The sequence below is a fragment of the Coloeus monedula genome (genome assembly GCF_965178545.1).
Source record: "Coloeus monedula genome assembly, chromosome: 13".
Taxonomy (NCBI): domain Eukaryota; kingdom Metazoa; phylum Chordata; class Aves; order Passeriformes; family Corvidae; genus Coloeus; species Coloeus monedula.
Genome location: NC_138793.1, coordinates 10,188,679 through 10,207,253, shown reverse-complemented (window position 1 = coordinate 10,207,253; position 18,575 = coordinate 10,188,679). Strand labels below are relative to the sequence as shown.

At 35.3% G+C, this 18,575-nt stretch overlaps 1 protein-coding gene across 1 annotated transcript in view; it reads right to left on the bottom strand.

Moving 5' to 3' along the window:
- The window catches only part of FTO (FTO alpha-ketoglutarate dependent dioxygenase), a 228,318-nt gene that overhangs the window by 170,216 nt on the left and 39,527 nt on the right, over window positions 1–18,575 (bottom strand). The window contains exons 2-4 of the mRNA XM_082290062.1: window positions 17,499–17,576; window positions 11,943–12,600; window positions 3,799–3,942 (exon numbers count right to left, since the gene is read on the bottom strand). Coding sequence (XP_082146188.1) covers window positions 3,799–3,942; window positions 11,943–12,600; window positions 17,499–17,576 — 880 coding nt within the window. The remainder of the gene's footprint in view (window positions 1–3,798; window positions 3,943–11,942; window positions 12,601–17,498; window positions 17,577–18,575) is intronic.

Sequence of the window (18,575 nt, the reverse complement as noted above, 5' to 3'; positions counted from 1 at the left end):
GATTAAATGTGGACTCAAAAAGAAGGGGGGGTGAAAAACTCCAACACATTCAAGATGCTAGAGAGCAAAGAGGGTTCAAGTTAGTTTGTGAAAATAGAAGCAGATTAAATATCTAGAAATAGTTTAATGAGTCACTATATACATGTGGAAGTGTTTCCATTAAATACTTATCTTTAACCACAAGCCAACCTCTGCAATGTGTGCAACCTACTTCTGGTTGGTTATGAAAATAATTTTTTGATGCTTCTCAAACTATAATTTGCTGGGAGAGGGGAGTGGTATAAGACTCAAAGTTCATCTTCATGCTGTTTTAAAACCCTAACCTTCAAGCAAGAGCTTGATCTATGGGAAACAGCTGCAGAAAAGTAAATCTGCCTTTGAAAGAGTCCAGAATGTATTTTTGTTAAGTATGTTTTGAAGTCATGGTAGGAAAATTAGTGAAAATTGTAAATCTCCTTGCAAATCTGGTCATGTCTAACTCAAAGATTAGGGGAAAAATTCCAATCTAATAGTAGGACCATGACAAGCCTAGTTAAGCATGCTCTAGGACAGAGCAGATGGGGCCCTTTGCTCACCTCCACGCGTTTTGGATTTATTGCATGCACCCAACACGTTTCATATTAGACACCCCTTGACTGTGTACTTGAGACAGCAGGGTTCAGCGCGCACTTCCTCTGCAGACCAATATATTATTCTAAATTGAGCTAAAGTGTTTCCGTTTCTTGAGTGATACAAAGTTTAGATTTGAATTTTTAGGCAGCAGACTTGCAGCCATTCACCACTTTTTTCTTCGTATTAAGAAAAGCCTAAAAAAAAATTTTTAAAAATCTGGCTTACTGAAAGTAATTTAGAGTTTTTGCTGGTTCTGCTTACAAAAATACATTTATATTATTGTAATAGCTTAATAGGAGAATGGATTTGATCACCTTATGTTAAGTATTAGCACACATCTAAATTATGGCTCATGATCTCATCTGAAGAGGGCTACTGAGAAGGAAGATGCAAATTTTAAGACATTTTACTAAATTTCTCCCCAGAATAACAAAAACCATCTACAAAGCTAATGAAGAGAGGAACAGAAACATTATTAAACGTCTACTAGAAATGCTACAAAAAAACCCTGGTTTTCTTTTTACTTTGCTATACCCATTGATCTTGATTTACAAGTTACTGGAATTGCACGTTACTATAAGAAATATCCAGTTACCACTTTCTTATATAGATTTGTGTGTACCATAGGAAATACTCATGATATTACAGGTACAGGAATTGATAGGACCTGACTTTTAAATTATAAGCAAACATACTGAATGTGATGTTTCAGCACTTCACAACATTCATACAAAGCAGTAACACTACACCATTCCAACAACTGGAAGAACAGATCTACAGAGTGGCTGAGTTTTGCATTAGAATGGATGGATCAGTGGTGGGCAGAACCAATCCTGCCAGTCCTATCAAGCAGTCCCTGTACATGAACCACCATCTGCTGCAGGACTCTTAATGTCCTATTTTCTAGATGTTTTGCATATTGCTGCCACTGCTTTTAACATAAGGCCAGTAAGAGGACTCTGCTTACTGAAATGAGGTTCTGGAATACGGTATGTACAAAAGCATAAGAAAAATGATTTTTTTTCTTTTTTTTTTATTGCCAAGTTTCTTTTTTTACAGAGTTTTCATATTTTATCTTCTAGATGGCATCCTCAAGATGCCCACTTTTAAAAGTTAGTGCAAAAAATCTGAACAGTAAAAAATATGCTAAAACTATATATGTTTCCTTATATTGTCTTTCACTCCAAGTCAAAATGATAAAGGCAGTTCTGCTATACAAAGAAACCTAATAAAAGGGCCATTTTGAGAATACCCTCTAATACTATTTAGGAGAGTAATTTTTTTTCCAAGTAATTTAAAAGAAACACAAAGACTATGGAAATGCAGAAGAGATTAACAAAACACCTGGCCTACAGAGCTCAAATCTGTAGCTCTTCAGAAGTATTAATAAGAAAGTGATTTACACATCATCTTCAAAAGAATGTTTAATATATCCTTTGTTTCCATCTAAATATGCTTGTGATGTTACTCATTAAATAAACTAACTTTCTGATCTACCCTTCATATAGAATCCCTGAAAATACTTTAGTTACTCTATAAATTCCACTAGGGAATAAAAAACACCCTTATGATCTGGTAACTCAATCAACTACAATCTTCAGTATTTTGCAATAAAAATACTAAAGTTAGTCCCCTTCTTTTATTAAATACCTTCTGAATCTGTTGGCCAGCACAGCTCTATATGCTCAAAGTTTCCAGTCAGCAAGGATTAGATAAGAAGTTTACTTGATGCCCTAACTGCTATTGCACAAAAACAGATCACTAATAACCTTTCTAGGAATGTTTAGCTGCCATTTAAACTTCACTTTCATTGTCCCTCTTTCCCTCTAGACTTCTACTTTAAACCCTTACAAATACAGAAAAGGGAGGCACATCCAGACCTGTCAAAGGACCTCACATCTTAACACTTGATCTTTCCATGTCTGAACATACTTCAGAGCACAATTAGTCCAGTACTTTTACACAAGATACTTCCCTGATGACAGTGCACAAGATTTGATGACTAAGAACAAGGAATGGTATATGGTTTTTATGATGGCTTATGAATGTATTTGTTTTAGTATATAAACTGTGAAAGGTAAAGTTCAAAAGACTGTTCTGCCCATAAAGTTGGGAGTGTACAAGTCATTCTAGGGACATTCCACAGAATACCTCCTTCCAAGTCACAAACACGTAAGTAGGGAGTTCTGCAAGTGCTCTCAGTCTTCAAAGATGATGTCTGTCAAGCCAAGACACTGAACAGGCAAACATCATGTTGTCAGAGGCCTTGTTCTTGTTTCTGTGTGATTTATAACTAAATTTATTTTAACAAAAATGATAACCAAGAGAAACACAAGCCAAAAGAGAAAGCAACAGATTTTGTGTCAATAAACCTTAGCAACAGTTCTCACTTAATTTCTTCCAATGGATAAACCTTAGCACATGAGCTCAGCTGCTCAAGCAAATTAACTCAATTTAATTTTCTTTTTTTAATCCTCTACGCTTGAGACATTGAGACTCGTTCTTGGAGTAAGACAGCTCTGTTCATTATGATCTTAGTATAATCCCACTACTAGAAAATAGCATGTCTGAATATAGACATGGAAAATGTAGCAGGAGGAGAGAAGTGTCATGTATAAAATTGGTACTGTAAAACTAATAAAATATCCACAGGTTGGCATAAAGATTGAAACCTCCAGAACCATGGTACCAGAAAACTTTAAGACATTTATTCACATCTTACATAATACAGGAGCCACTTAATAAGCCAAGGTGAAGAACAGAAATTTATTTGTTGAACATGAGAGATGCTCAGAAAAACTGCATTAAGAATACAAAAACCAGCTAGAAATAAAAGGATAGGACAGATACAGCACAACTTTTTGCATGATCTGGGGCAATTCTGCTTATGGTCTGAAGCCTGACTTGGACTAGTAGTTCTGACTGCACAACAGACAGAAAAGGTGAAAAAAGGCTATTTCTTTCTTAGCTGTGAAGTGAAAGCAACATTAAGAAAAAAAAGTTCCCTAAAATACTCCGTAAGTAGGCAGGGTAGAAGGAATTTACTATATACTCCAAACAGATTTCATGTCTTTCTAAATAAGGAAATTCCCTAACTGGAAGGAAGGTATGGTAACTAATTTTAACATAAATGTAACTTTCTCTATTTTCAACAGAAATTTCAACTTCTTAGTCCTTAAAAATTACCAAGCATCAAGTAGATGTCTCCTTGGTGAAGTGGTATTGCTAATCCAGGTGTCTCTATGTCCCATGCTACCTTCAAGCCTACGTGCCAAACAGCTGGGTCTCTTCCCTTCAGCTCTTGTTCATTGCTTTCTTCTATGCCTGAATCTTGAGAGAGAGAGAGAGACCACAAAAATGAGAGAACAGGTAAGAATCATAAACACAGATTCTGGTTTAGACTTAAAGATACCCCATATTGGTACAATCTTAATAGGCTTAAAGATTCTATAATCTCAATTTTCTATAATCATCATCTCCAAATTCAAAATAGGTAAAAGAAAAAAAAAAAAAGCCATATGAGATCAAGAATTGTTTTGCAACCAACATTACCAAGATGAAAAGTTTATGTTAACTACCAAGCAAAGGCTAATCAAGTCAAGGCTTGTAATGGACTCAAGGTTTTCTGGAATTCTCAAGCACATGTAAGGGGAGTTTTAGTTAAGCTTCACTCAATTTAGTTTTTTTCATTACTAAAACTATAAGCATGGAAAAAAAATTTAAAATGCAGCCAATGCTGATATAACACTAGATAACTTCTGAAAGAATTTCAAGTCAAACTGCCAAAGCATTTTAGGAACAATTTCATTTGTTTATGTACTTGCAATTTCACCAAATCTTGATCTGAGGCAAAGTAAGGTGAAATAATGGTTACAAAACACAGTCTAGACCAGCAAAGCAAATCTTGGAACCATCTTTGTCATTCTTTTCTCAAAATTACTAGTCAAACATGCTAGATAACATGTGCAAGAGCCAATGAAGCTTCAATACATTTGTCACAACACTTTTCTTATCATTAAGCAACATGAACATGTTGAGCTTGGGGAAAAAATAATCCACTGCATAGAAATAGTATTTAGAGCTTAATCCCTCAGAACTGTTTTCATAAGCTTACTTCACTGCAGTATAAATTGAAAGATACAGTCAGCATTTATAACAAGGTATTTGGAAGCTATGGTGTAACAGTTTTACAGCTAAAGTAACAGTGCATTTTGACAGAGGAAGGATGAAGTTTTAATAAGCAGTTGGCACAAAACAGCAGTGAACAGTTAGAAATTAACTATGTACCATGCCCAATTCTTACTTACAACTTAGTAACTGTGTCCATTTCACTGTCCACTTGAAACATGCTTTCATGTAATGATTTTTAAAACTTTTGTCTAAAGTTAATTCTAGAAGAAAAATATTAAAGATGTATAGCTCTTATTTCATGAGGCACACGTGAAGTGTGACCACAAACTCACACTTTTAAAATATTCATGTCATTCACCTCACATGGTTTCTGCAGGTTGTTTGGCTGGGGGCAGCCTTTAGAAAATTAAGACAATTAACTTATTAACTACTATGTCAATTAAATATTATCTAAATTCAGGAAGCAGAGAGATAAAGCCTATTAAAGAGTCAATCTAAATGTTCTTAAGTGAAAATTCTTACAGTCCCTAAGTTCACTCCCTTCACTGCTGCAGTTCTCATCCCACTGAAGCTCTGGCTTGGGAGCAGCTCTAGGCCCCTCCATCAAGGAGCACACAAATGAGAAAACAAGAGCTAACAAATACCCAGAAAAATCAATACTAAACTCTTCAAGGGGCTTTCATATTTTCTACCCTGCTCAGATAAATCGTAACTTAATGTAAGAAAAATGTTTTCTGAAAACTGCAAATAGGATGGCTTTCAAGGCATTTTTAATGCAATACATCATGGATATTATAAAAAGAAGTAACCTTTCTGGGTTAACTCTCTCTGTTATGCTGCTTTCCCATTCACTTTGGCAGCAGCACTGTTCACAATATGGCACCAATAAAATATAGAACTACAATCAGAGACAGCAATTTCAATCAAAGTTTCCTGGGGTCTCCTCATAAATCCAGCACCTTTGGAATGTGCTCGTTAAAATGACTTATTTTTTGCAGTTTGATAAATTTTTTATTGCTTAAGTACTGAGTTCAAATACAGCTCACAGTCTCCTTTTCTCTGTATTCTCAATTATTGCACCTTATAATTATCAGCAGCAATTGAAACTGATTGCTCCTACCATGTTATTTTGGTAACAAATGGAAGCAAGCTGCTACTTGCTTTTAAATGCAAGCTACCCTGAAAGTGAGAGCAAGGGGAAAAAAAGACACCTTAACATTTGTGGCATATCCCCAGGTAGCACTGACAAACTTCTACATAAAAAGAAGTTGTTATTAAATTCTCTATGACACCTCAGGAATGACTGAATGCTGCATATTTATTGACATAATTACAATTCCCATTTAAGTGAAAACATTTGGACGCATCTAAATCATAAATATTTGAGAATAAATCATGTGGATGTTGTACATACCCATCACCTTAAGAACAAAAACTTATTTTGTAGTAAGCCATACAGAAATGGTCAAATATACAAGTATTTAATGGAAGGATAACAAAACTATGTGCAAATTTGAATTCTGGTCAGCAGAGATTTACAGACTTGGGCCTGCAAGAAACCTTTAAGCTGGCATCCCAAATAAAATGGTGTAATGAAGTAAAAAGCTTACCACAACATAACAACAATACCTCATCAAACCTGCAATTATGGTAGAACCATGAAAGAGAGAATGTAGCTGCAGAAAATTGGCCACAACATTATGCTTTTAACTAGACAGCTCAAATTTCAGAGATGTTCCAGCACTAAGATCTAATCGTATCAGGTTTGGGTCATGGTTAGGTTCAGAACAATATGAAACTCGTTTTCCTGGAACTACTTTGGTTATTGTTCCACAGCACAGAAAGTAAAAGCTTTGAAAGGTTTCTTTGCTATTTGACTCCAAAATCTTCCAGAGTTTGAGACTTTTTTGATGCTCTGAAACCTAAATGATCTCTATTCAAGTAAAACTGTAATGCCAAATTATATCCTAACTTACACACCATTTCTTAAGACAACAGAATCACTGCCAACACATTGCTAAGAACAAGGACTGTAAGCATTTACTTTCACATTAAATCCAAATGACCATTGTTATATTATTTTTTTACAGATTGATTGATTTTTTCCAGAATGTAAAAGAAATTGGGCACATGTTCCTCAATCAAAAAATATATACAAATTATCAGTGTCTTTCAATAGCAATTTATATATGTCACATGCAAGAAGTAAAAGAAGCAGAACATGTTTTGCTTCTCAGCAGCTGATGGGAAAGAGTAAGTATCTATCCAGAGTTATTTCCTCTACCTCATTACTGAAAAGCCGTAGCGTAAGAGGTTAAACTCTATTAACATTTAAATTTTTCTTCCAACTGACATTCACAAAACCAAAAATTATAAGATTTTGTCAACAATGTTCTTATCAATTCATGTTTGGAAAGCTGTATCCAAATACATCAGGGACAAATGCACTAGAATAAGACCAAAGAATATTGTGTCATCTCTTCATACAGGAGAGGCTGTATTTGATCCAATCAGTGAGAACATGTTTACAAGAAACCCCACAACCTACAATAGTCTATTCAAGTGATGATTTCTTTGTAGACAACAGGGATTCAAATCTATTACTGTGAAAGTAAGTGGATCACTAAAAATTTGTGACTCTCAAAACACAATTCCAACTGGCCAGATGCTACAAGTTAGAGCCATGACCATTTCATGCACTTACTTTTAAAGAAATGAGTAACATAAAATTTTCTACATACCATTTCTGTTATTTCAACAAACAATATTTCTATTATATTATTGACATTAGAAACTATTCCAATCCTTCAAAAAGCATCTACTCCATGACTTTTATCCATTAAGGAGTACATAAAGAGGGTTATTGGTCAACTACAAAGTTAGATTGACTTAAATTCTGAACAACTTTTGTAGTTTCAGGATTTTTTTTTAACATGGTGAGGAAACATACATCTGTAGTGCATCTCAATTATTTTTATTCTCAATTAAATGAAATAACCATCATTAGGCTATGTGCCAGGATGTTGCTTCCATACAAACAGCATTTCACAAAAGAAACAAGCACAAAAAGTCTTTCAAGATCAGTCATCACTGCAACTAACAGTAAGTTCGTTAAACCTTTTAACATTACCTTGTCAGCAGACAGAGCCAGTTGTTTAGAAGTTCAAGAGTTAAACAGCAAATAGGCCTTACAGCAAGAAGACAAACTAGATACGGTCAAGAATCTAGAGAAAACTACTTATACAACCTCTAACACAGTCTGTGGGAAATTCAGGTAAGAGAAAGATGGACACACTTCTAGTATTTACATTTTTTTCCATCTCCTGAAAGTTAGTAACTGAAACAAGTCTCTACTTCAAAGAACATCTTTAGAACCAACTAGTGCTCTGCTGCGTAATAAAACTTCCTACAAAACTTACAATGACCTGATGGAAATCTGGTCATTAGGAACTTTTCATGGATAAAATCCAATTTTTGAAAATGCCTTTATTCTGCTGGATTGAAATTCACTTTTATAACTGCAGCAGGAAATAAATACGGGTTATTAGCTTACTATATTAAAATCCTGAACAATTTTTTTACCTTCATGTTCTCAGGTGGTAGGGTATTTGTAAGCTAATGTGTTATTAAAAATGCTGAATTGGTCAAAATTTGAAATTCCTGTTCCTTGATACATTCTGAAACGTAAATTAATTCTGAATAGTGTTAGTGGCAGTATAATTGAACACAGATTCTGTGACCTATTCAGTTCTGCACATGCACCACTCCCACTCATGCACTTCCATGCAGCATACACACTAACAGGAAACCTCTCAAACTTTTATGAGGCCCTATTCTCATCACTTGACAATCTACTCTTAACCTAATGTAATGTAAGTAAAAGCATCAAGCAAAATGTTTACCTTATTTTGTTGTTAGAAATGTACTTCATTTGAAGTTGCTTTGAAAGAGTTTTACACTGGAAACAAGAAAATAAACACTGATGCCAATTAGAATATCAGCTTGCTCCAATATCTTTATGTCGATGTCTAAATTTCTTTTCTGGCATACTGAAAACTGTTTCTACTCCAATTAATACTGATCAAAGTTTCAAACATGAAATTTTCATTATGGCATCAAACAATGGAAAAATAAACAAGAAAACAAGTTGTTTCAATTACAGTACTATCTGTTTTAATGCTATTTAATCCAGTAAGTAGGTACAAAACAAATACTGATATAAAAATGTAAATGAAAGTAAAAAGAAAACCATATAAGCTGAGTTGTGCATCTCTAAACAGTCTGACAGAGCTGCCATAAGTTGACTCCAAGGGCTCCTGCTGCCCAAAATCTGACAACCTGGGGATTCTGCATTTGCAGCAGGGTAGTTCAGCACCAGCCATGGAAGCCCGAGCTCCCACATGCTAAAGGCTGCCACAGACCCTCAGTGCTTGGAGCACCTCAGAGATTGGAGGAACTGCGAGCTGACAAAGCAAACGTGCAAGACCTGGCAGAAAAGAGAATCAAGCCAGTTCCAGCGGATTTCAACGTGCTTAATTTCTGTTTGCATTTCCCACAGAATCACTGTTTTCTCCCAGGAAATTACTAATCCAGCATATCTACATCTTTTAAAGGAAAAATAATTCCATAAAAAAAATTCTGATTACATCTACTCTCTTGATTATATATCCTGTAATGAGCCTGTGACAGTCTTTTTACACTACACTGAGAATTCAATGCTAATTCAATACTAAATGAATTAATGGAGTAAGTAATAATAAAAGTTATCAGCATAAAATTAAATATGTTTATGGAAAATAAGAGAAGTCAAGACATGATTCTACAAAGATATAAGAATATTCTTCAAAAAGATGTTGAGAACCTCATGTTTCAGAGTTATGGAGACCTGGCAAGGATATAGGAAATATTGAAAGTCTTTCTCAACTGCAGAAAACCATCAAAACATTGACATTATAGAGAACTGGAAAGAATAATAATAATATAAACATTGATGAGCTTATAACCACCAGCATTGGAAAGCTGTAAACAGAAAATCAGAAAAGCAAGAAGACAATCTATTTCTCTAAAATCAAATCCTCTTGGATGCCCTGGGTACAAAATGTCAACAAATATTTACTGTCACTTCAGTCAAAAAACCATATTCCCAAGCTGTAAATAGGATTCATTTCCTCCAATTTATGAATAAGCAGGTCATTGCTTCAAGGATACACAATGACAACCACACCCTGAACACAGAGATGGGAGTGAACTGCTTGCACACAGAGCTGTACTGCAGGACATTTCTCCATGATGCTTCATAGCCATGTCAGGCACCTGAAACTCCCTCTAAAGCTCAAGAACCCAACTTGAGCAATGCAAAACCAGCAAAATTTTAAGTAGTGACTTTTAATTTTTTTTTTTTTATGTAAATGATAGAACAATCAATTTATTCAATTTATTTACTAGAAAGATGCTGGTTTCTTTGTTTTCATGTCTATTTCCAAACCTTTCAGAAAAAAAATACAAACTTTTAAATGTAAGCATATTTATGAAAAAAGACCTTGTATTTGGCAAAAACATTAACTGTACATAGACATCAAAATAATTTTTAGTCTAAATATATAAAGTATTTCTGTCTACCCACATCAATCAAATCTTCTACAGAATTTGCAGTGGTTTTAAAACACCATAATTTTTACTTATTCAACTTGCTGAATAAAAGAAACAAAATCAACTCACAAGTTATGAATAAACATAGCAGCTTTCATTTTTGTTAATTTATAGCTCTCTGAACTTAAAGGGACTCACTTTCTTCCCCCTCCATAAGCAAACTTTATGTTAAAGAAAAAAGTTTTAAGCATACTACAATAAATCCTCATACACAGTATTATTACTTCAAGTTCATGTTTAGGTTTCTTTAACTTAAAATCCTACTGAAAAAATATTTCTCTGCAGTACTACTGAAAAAAATCCCATCACATCTACTTGACACCATTGACAAATACGACATAAAGAAGTTCATGAAGAAAATTACACTTTTATCTGTCAGGAAATCTCTTCTACTCAGTTTGCTAAGCCAGTTGATGTTTTATATCGAGGAAAATATAAAGAATATGAATTCAGCTGTATATTAAGTTAAAAAGTGACCAAGAATTTCAAAACTAGTAACAAAGACTAACAAAATAAGAGAATGCACATAGGAGTATAACCTATTATTTTTATATCACAGTCTTTAGTCAAAACCAACTGAAGTCAACATGAATTCTTCCCATGTTCTAAAGCAAACCCCACAGGATTTTTGGAAGAAAAAAAATCTCTTGTCAATTATGAAACATAACGGAACATTTGCAAATTCAAGATCAACTGTCTAAATTCTAATCTTATGTTTGCAAAGCTGAGAGTCATTTAAACAAAAATCCAAGCCTTTGTTCAAGCATTGTTAGGAACAAAACAAACAAAAACTCCTCATGTCTGCTCTTAAATAATGATAAAAATGGGACAGGTACTTTAAACTAAAAATGAAATATTTAATGACCACTCAACTGCACTTTTACCACCACCACCCCCAAAACACTGTACACAAGTGGTTTCAAAATAAGCAAGAGCCTGCAAAGTCTGTCAGACAACAGTTGTTTTAATGCAGAGTGTCCCCCCTTCCCAGCTAGGGAGATGTTGGCAACTCCTCCATAAAACACGCATTAACACTGCAGCATGCCTAGACAAAATGCATATACTTCTAAGTAAATACAGTGATACTTTTATCCAAAACCAACTGAAAATGATCTTTCCAAAGAAAAAAGAGTAGTAAAATCAGCATAAAGAAAAGCAAGTCTGTGTGTGATAAATAACACTATAAAAACGGTGATCTCAACTACAATGAAACATTTTAGAGGATAGAAAACATGCACATGCATTAACCTGAGAAAGGTATTTGAAAGATTTTGATTTCCTGGCTCTTAGTCAGGGAGTTAATTATACCAATTTTTAAATCTACTTAGAGAACAACTGCTAAGCCAGCTGCAGTAAACACAGGTATTTTGTACAGGTTTTAGTGGAAATAAAGATAAGGCTTAAATACAAAAGGTACCACAATGCATTCAGAAGCATGTGACAAGTCTAGACCAGCATGCAGGTGTGCTTATGTACATACACACAAGGGAACAGAGGACAGCTTCAGGGATTTCAGATATTCTTGCAACTGTTCAAGTCCCATCACTCACCTTCACAGCTGTAACTGTACACAGCCACCACTGACCTTTCCACCAGATTCTCGTCATGGTGCCAGCTCACTGCCATGTTCCCCATTCCAAAGTAAGGTTCTTGTTTCAAGTACAGCATTTGTAGTGGATCCATATAATTTAATAAAGTCAAGTTATAAGATGTTCTGTTCTTTAGACTTCTGTCATCCTCTGGTACACAAACACCACTTTGAACTTTTGAAACAGACCCTTGCTCTGTAAGAGAAGCAGCAAAACTTTGCTCCCTATCTATTACAGTAGTATCTTTAATTTCTTTGGTCTCAAACAAATTTTGTGCTTGTAATGCCTTGACTGCTTCAATATGCAAGTAGTCATTAAGTCTCATTAATGCTTTACAAGCATCATGTATTTGAGGATTGCAATATTTTATATCATAACCTTCAGTAGGCCAAGGAACTGTAAATAATCTTGTGTTCAAGTACTTGTAAGTGCATCCCGGGTTTCCAATTAAAATACGAGACACTGGAGTAAGAAAGTCTTTTCCTTTGATCCTTACAAGATCTTGGAAGAAACAGTTGTGTTCTCGCAAGGTCAGAAAGCTTTCTTGTACCATTTGATGGAGCTCTTCAGGTACCGTATCAGATTTCCTGAAAATCAGCTTGGAATACTTGGTCTTCCACTAAAGGAGAAAAAAACCCAAACAACAAAAATAGGAAAATAATTATTCTTTTTGCAGGAGTCAAGATATTTCAAGACAAGGCAAAGCTGTCAAGTTAACAAGCATGAGTCTAGAATGTGGTGAAGAAATAGATGCCAGCACTTGTTAATTTTTTCTCATATTTCAGTATATTGCACAAACTGTGGATATGTATCACTGGCTTCAGCCAGAGAGTATAAGCAGGGCAAATCTCCAAATAAATAAATAGGAAGACTCCAGAAGAACTCAGTAGAACATATAACTCGTCTGATGAATCTGTAGATAATGCCACCTTTAAGTATATAAACAATAGAATATCGAGCAGTAAGAAAGTGATTCTTCTTCTTGCAATGGTTGCAAAGACCATTCTGTTTCAATCTGATGTACAGAAATCTAGAGGGCTACGTAAACTCAAATAGTTTTATATAGCAATACTTTTCAAGGAAAAAATAACAAAATCAAAATGTAAATTTTCAAAAAATGCGCTGCTAACATTCTGGTCCTTTCTATTTTTACTTTCCTTAGTGTGTGCCAATCAGCTCTCCTGTTTTACATAAAAGCTCTCTTTTGATAACAGAAAATGTCCAAACTTATTTTCCTCCCCAGCTCCCTACCTGTAATATCCTTTTTCCTCATATCCTCTTGTGACCACACCAGCTTTGGTATCAGCTGGAGTTCAGAATCCAGCCGTGTGTGGAGGCAACAACTCTCAGCAAGGTATAACACTGCTAATCATCAGCTTCTTGCTTTGTATGCACAATAGTGGTTCCCACTCCAGGAAGGCTTGGATAATTTTATTTTGTTAATCTGTTTTTCTAAGGAAGTGAGTATCACATAATCACACTTTTTATTGGTTGCCTGTAAGTCTGCTTTAACTACTGCTGAGACTGTTTGGCAAACTGGAAAAAGGCTGGAGAATAAGTGCTTAAGAAGAGTGAGTTCTTATGTATTTCATTAAAATTAATAGATAAATAAAAGAAACAGATGCAAACTAGTGCCCCAGTAAGGGAAGGGTGGTAATGTGAGCATATCAGGTATCAATTAGCACTTGTGACGCTCCCAAGCACTCACCACACCTATTTCCTTTTGTCCAAAAATTAATCACTAGTCTGGATAAAAGGTGGTGTGGGGATACATATTAAGGTGAACTGAAATCTGAAGGCATTAGGCAACGGGGCAAGAGCACATGGATGCACAAAACTGACCTGTCAAAACTTCTACTGGTCTAATAGCTTATGTTCAAAGTGCTTTTAAAGAGACAAATAAAAGTCACCATCACAAAGCATCACACTGACCTACAGTCCATCTGTGAGCTCCTTCTGGTACAACTCAAACCCACTTTACTAGTACTATCTACTTCCAAGTCTCATTCAAACCCGTCTTTCAGGAAATTAATTTTAAAATCCAAAGGATGTGCCCTTAAAAAACACAAACCAGGCAGTTAGTATGCACATTTTCCACTGCATGAAAACAGATTTTGCATCATAATGCACTGTTATCCTACAACACTGAAGAGCTGGCTTTATAGGATCATTTGTTTCTACTAAAAAGGGGAACATAAAAGGAAGTCTATTTTAAAAATAATGATTACACATAATAAATCTTGGTTTATCTATAAACCTCACCACCATTCCTTGTGAAATTTTTACAGTGAAGCTAACTCCTTTTCTTTATACATTCTTATGGTTCCAAAAACTAGCTTCCTAGAGAGAGGAAAAAAAACCTGTAACAGTATCTACAGATAATAATTTCTGACAATTGTATTTACATGCTTAGCTTCAAACATCAAAGCTTCAAAAGAGTCCCAGATCTGTGTGAAGGTCTCTCTACAATCCCAGAACAGTGGATCCCAGCTCTCATTCAAAGAAATGAATTCAAACTTGATAAACTAAGTTCACCTGAGCTTGTCCAAAGCCTGAAATGATTCCTTTAGAGGTCCTGAACTGCCCCTTTTGTTTCTATCAGTGCTGCATATGTCCAGCCTTTGAACAGTACAGTGAAAAAAATCTTTATAAACAACACCTAGTGAAATCAGTAACTGTAAATGTAAGACTCTGCAGTCAGATGTGTAGGTACAAGCTGATGTGAATCATAAATATTCTTTCACAATCCTACTTAATAATGACAGAATATCATATATTGTGACATATAAAGATTATTACTTCATTATTTCTTTCATTATGCAAATGCCCTGTACGAAAGAAAGAGCACTAACAGATGCTATAGCAGTACCCCAGTATTTCTTTAAATAATTCTGTATACTGGACATAATCATACCACATTACATATGCTATTATGGTATATTTGAACAGTCACTAATACAATACATTTTTAAACCATTTATATGAAAATATAAATACAGTGAATTTCTGACATGAATCACACACACGAAATTCCTAACAATTATTAGAAACAGAAGGAGGGAAATAACAATATGACGTAAAGCAATTAAACGCCTGAAAACATGGACTAGAAAGGAAGAACACGGATTTTACAAAGGTAACAACATTGTACTTCCCTCCTGAACTGCAGAGGTAATGCCTTGCACATTTAGTTGCCAGCCAAGTCAGAGGCATGTTACCTTTGGCTTGTGCTTTAAGATCACATGCTTAAGAACTATTTTATCATTAAGGTATCTCAAAAGAAATCAGGAAGTGGAAACAAATTTCCAACACATCACATGAAAACAGCCTGGTCTTCTTTAAATCCCCAGCCAGTGCCCGTGCTGTGCCCTCCATAAGGAAAGAATTACAGGATCAGAACACGGGGTGAGTGCTGGGTTCACACCAGACACCTTGTTGTTTCAGGGGGATGGGGAAGGGCAGTAATCATGTACTCTGTGTTGTAACTCCGACAGCCAGTATTAAAGGTCAACCCACTGTTCACTCTGAAAGGAGTGGGTGCATTACAGGCAACTACAGGACAGAAAAAAAAAAGCACGTTTGATGCTCAAATCATCTTGTGAATGGTACACACAAGACTTTAAATATGCTTTCACTTCTGATGGTGATACTCAACACAGAGAATCACCCTATGGACTAGTGTGACAGGATAAAGTTAGGAATCAGCAATAAGGACCCTTGATAAGCAAACTGCCATGTTCATCATGAAATGATAGTCTGCACTTCAAATATTTGGGAATTACCTTGCTACAGCCCTTTCTTGTTCAGTACTGGCTTTAAACACTACATTGTTTCAGCTCATGGCCTGGGGCCCATTTCCAAAACCCTTCATCAGGCAAAACACATTGCAAGAGGATGTCAGTGGAAGTTTTGCTTGTGATGGAATTTCTTACTTCTGTTCAGCCTGTACACTTCCATACCCGACAGGATATGGCAGATTTTTTTTTGTTGCATCCTACCTAACTTTTCCAACATGTTCAAAGAATACTGTTTTGTAAGAGGTGGATCCTTCAAGGAGCAGAGCAGGTCTGTCCAGGAAACACAGACTATAAAACTAAACTATATATGATATTTTACTTTGCCGATTTGTTGTCTTCAAGCTCTCACCCTTCTTTGCCTCTCCAGCTGTAGTGCATTTAAGCATCATGGAACTTTCAATTTCTACAGCTGTGATTCAAGTAACATTCCATAACCACCACAGAATTTAAAAGGTGTTTGTGATGCTTATGGTTATCATATATACTTAAAAATACCTAGTATGCACACAAACACTACATAAAAAGTATAATTCTATATTTGCAAAAAGAATTTATCTAAACTTAATTAAAGCTTGAACAGGTGTGATTTTACTGCTTATCTTGTTCCCATTGTCTTCTACATTTATGGGTTACTGATCCTGAGCAAAAGAGATGCCACTTGGGCAACCTTGACTCCACCTTCTCTTTTCACGTCAACTCCACAAGAAGGTGAATTTACAAAGATGGGAAAAAAAAAAAAGATGCTGGGCAAAGCAGCTCTTGGCAGCATCTGAGATAGAAGAGAACAAACAGGAGGGAATGTAACAGGACTAGGGAGGAGAAAAGACCGCTGCCTGATTCTTAAAAGGGGGAAGAGTTTCTTCATAAGCGTAAGTTTAAGACTGAAAGGAACGTATTTGGGCTTTGGTGTAAAGAAAGAAGAAAAAAGAAAATCCGTCTGTTTTGCTCTTATAAATTTTCCCAGCTCTTGTCCGCTTGCACATCTTTGAGCCATGTATCAACACAGGGCAGGCACTGCTCCTGTGTCGTGTAACGTGAGCATGTTCACTGGAGCTGTTCAAACACCCAGGTGATTTCCTACACCTTTTTGTCTTACCATGATCCAATTTGATCTGATTGAACCTACCCTGAGTTCTGTAGCTGATGTAGAAAGATCCAAGATGGATGCAGAAAACTTATTAATTCATTATATTCTTCCATACACTCACTTGGTTTACTATTCACGTGGCTACTGGGTCTGATCTTACTTTGGTTTCATTTGAGGCATTCCAGTTTCCACAGTTTGTTTTGTAAGCAAAGTCTTAACAATTACTTATTGTTGGAAAGTAGAATTAAGCCTCCTAAAATTTAAATTTCTACGTTAATATTCCCCCTATTATACTAAAAATGCTATAAAAGTCTCTTTACCACTCAGAAAACAATAAATTAAAAGAATGGTGACACGGATTTTGTTTCAACAAAGCATGAGATACTGTGATTAACTGTTATACATTACTGGTACTGAGGGTAAACACCTAAAAATAAAAGAAGTTCACTAAGTTCTCATTTGTGAATATCCTAGTTCTAGAGATCTTATTTCGCACACCTGGAAGTGCACTATCAGCCATCAGGATATCTTTTTTCATATCAGATTTCACAGTGTCTCTTCAAAGGAAGATTTATTTGTTGTTCAGTGCAAACAGCCATTTTAGTTTAAAACGAGTTAAAAGAAATACGTTACCAGCTGGTGGAAATCAGCATCGGTTGGTGTCAGATATGGAAGCCTATTCTCCCCAAGTTCTTCAAGAAGTTTCTTCTTCTGTTTTGGAGGGGTAAAATTGAAACAGAAAATTAGACTAAAAACCAAGATATAAACAGAGAAGCATAAAAGTAGTTGTAGTAAAATGACAAAACCATGTGCAATTACTTCTCTTACTACCTTCAATTCTGGAAAATTAAACAATGAAAAACGAATTTTAAAAATCCATGGAACTTCTCCACTTTCAAAGCAGTAATTCAGTTTAGGTAGTTTTAGAGCACATGAGTACTTTTACTCCTAAATTCTTTTTTAGATAATCAGTCCTTGTTACACTGATCAAAATTCATCTTGGCCTCATGTTCTTCAGACCCGTGCCTACTTTATAATTACACATTAATTTCTTATTTCCTTTTCATTTTGTTTTTTACTTCAATTTGTGCATCCAATAGGTAAAAAGCTCATATTTCATCCAATGGCTCAATAACTCACTTCATTAAAATAATGAGCTCCAGTGTTGGGTGTACTCTAAAATATTTCCTGAAATGGTTTATGAAGGAAAAAGAAAGCACAGTGTACTGTACCCCAAAGCCCCCACAGCCTGACAATATCTAAAATGCCATCCTCAAGACCTTCTATCCCACAGACAGCCATAAATCTGGTTTGATGCTGGGAGTGCACAAAGAACCACCTGCCTGTAAGAACATGTTTTCTCTGTCCCCTTGTTCTCTGAACTCCATTTTTACTTCTGGTTTAGACTAAGAGCATCTCCACCAATATTTAGTCAATGTGACCACTAATAAATCGCTAAGACAAAAGCCTGCTTTTTCTCCAAATTGTGTCTTTCAGGTTTTAATTAATCAAAATAGATTTTTTTGTGGCACTATATAGTTAATTGTGTTAATGATTTGCAAAGTGCAAGAGATGTGTGAAACATGCCATCAGAATTTTGGAATCAAACAATCCTGATCCCTGACAGGTCCATTCATACTTATCTACTAACTCAATGCTAACTCGGTACAAATACAGATTAACAACAGTGTAAAAATTATTGCAGTGGAA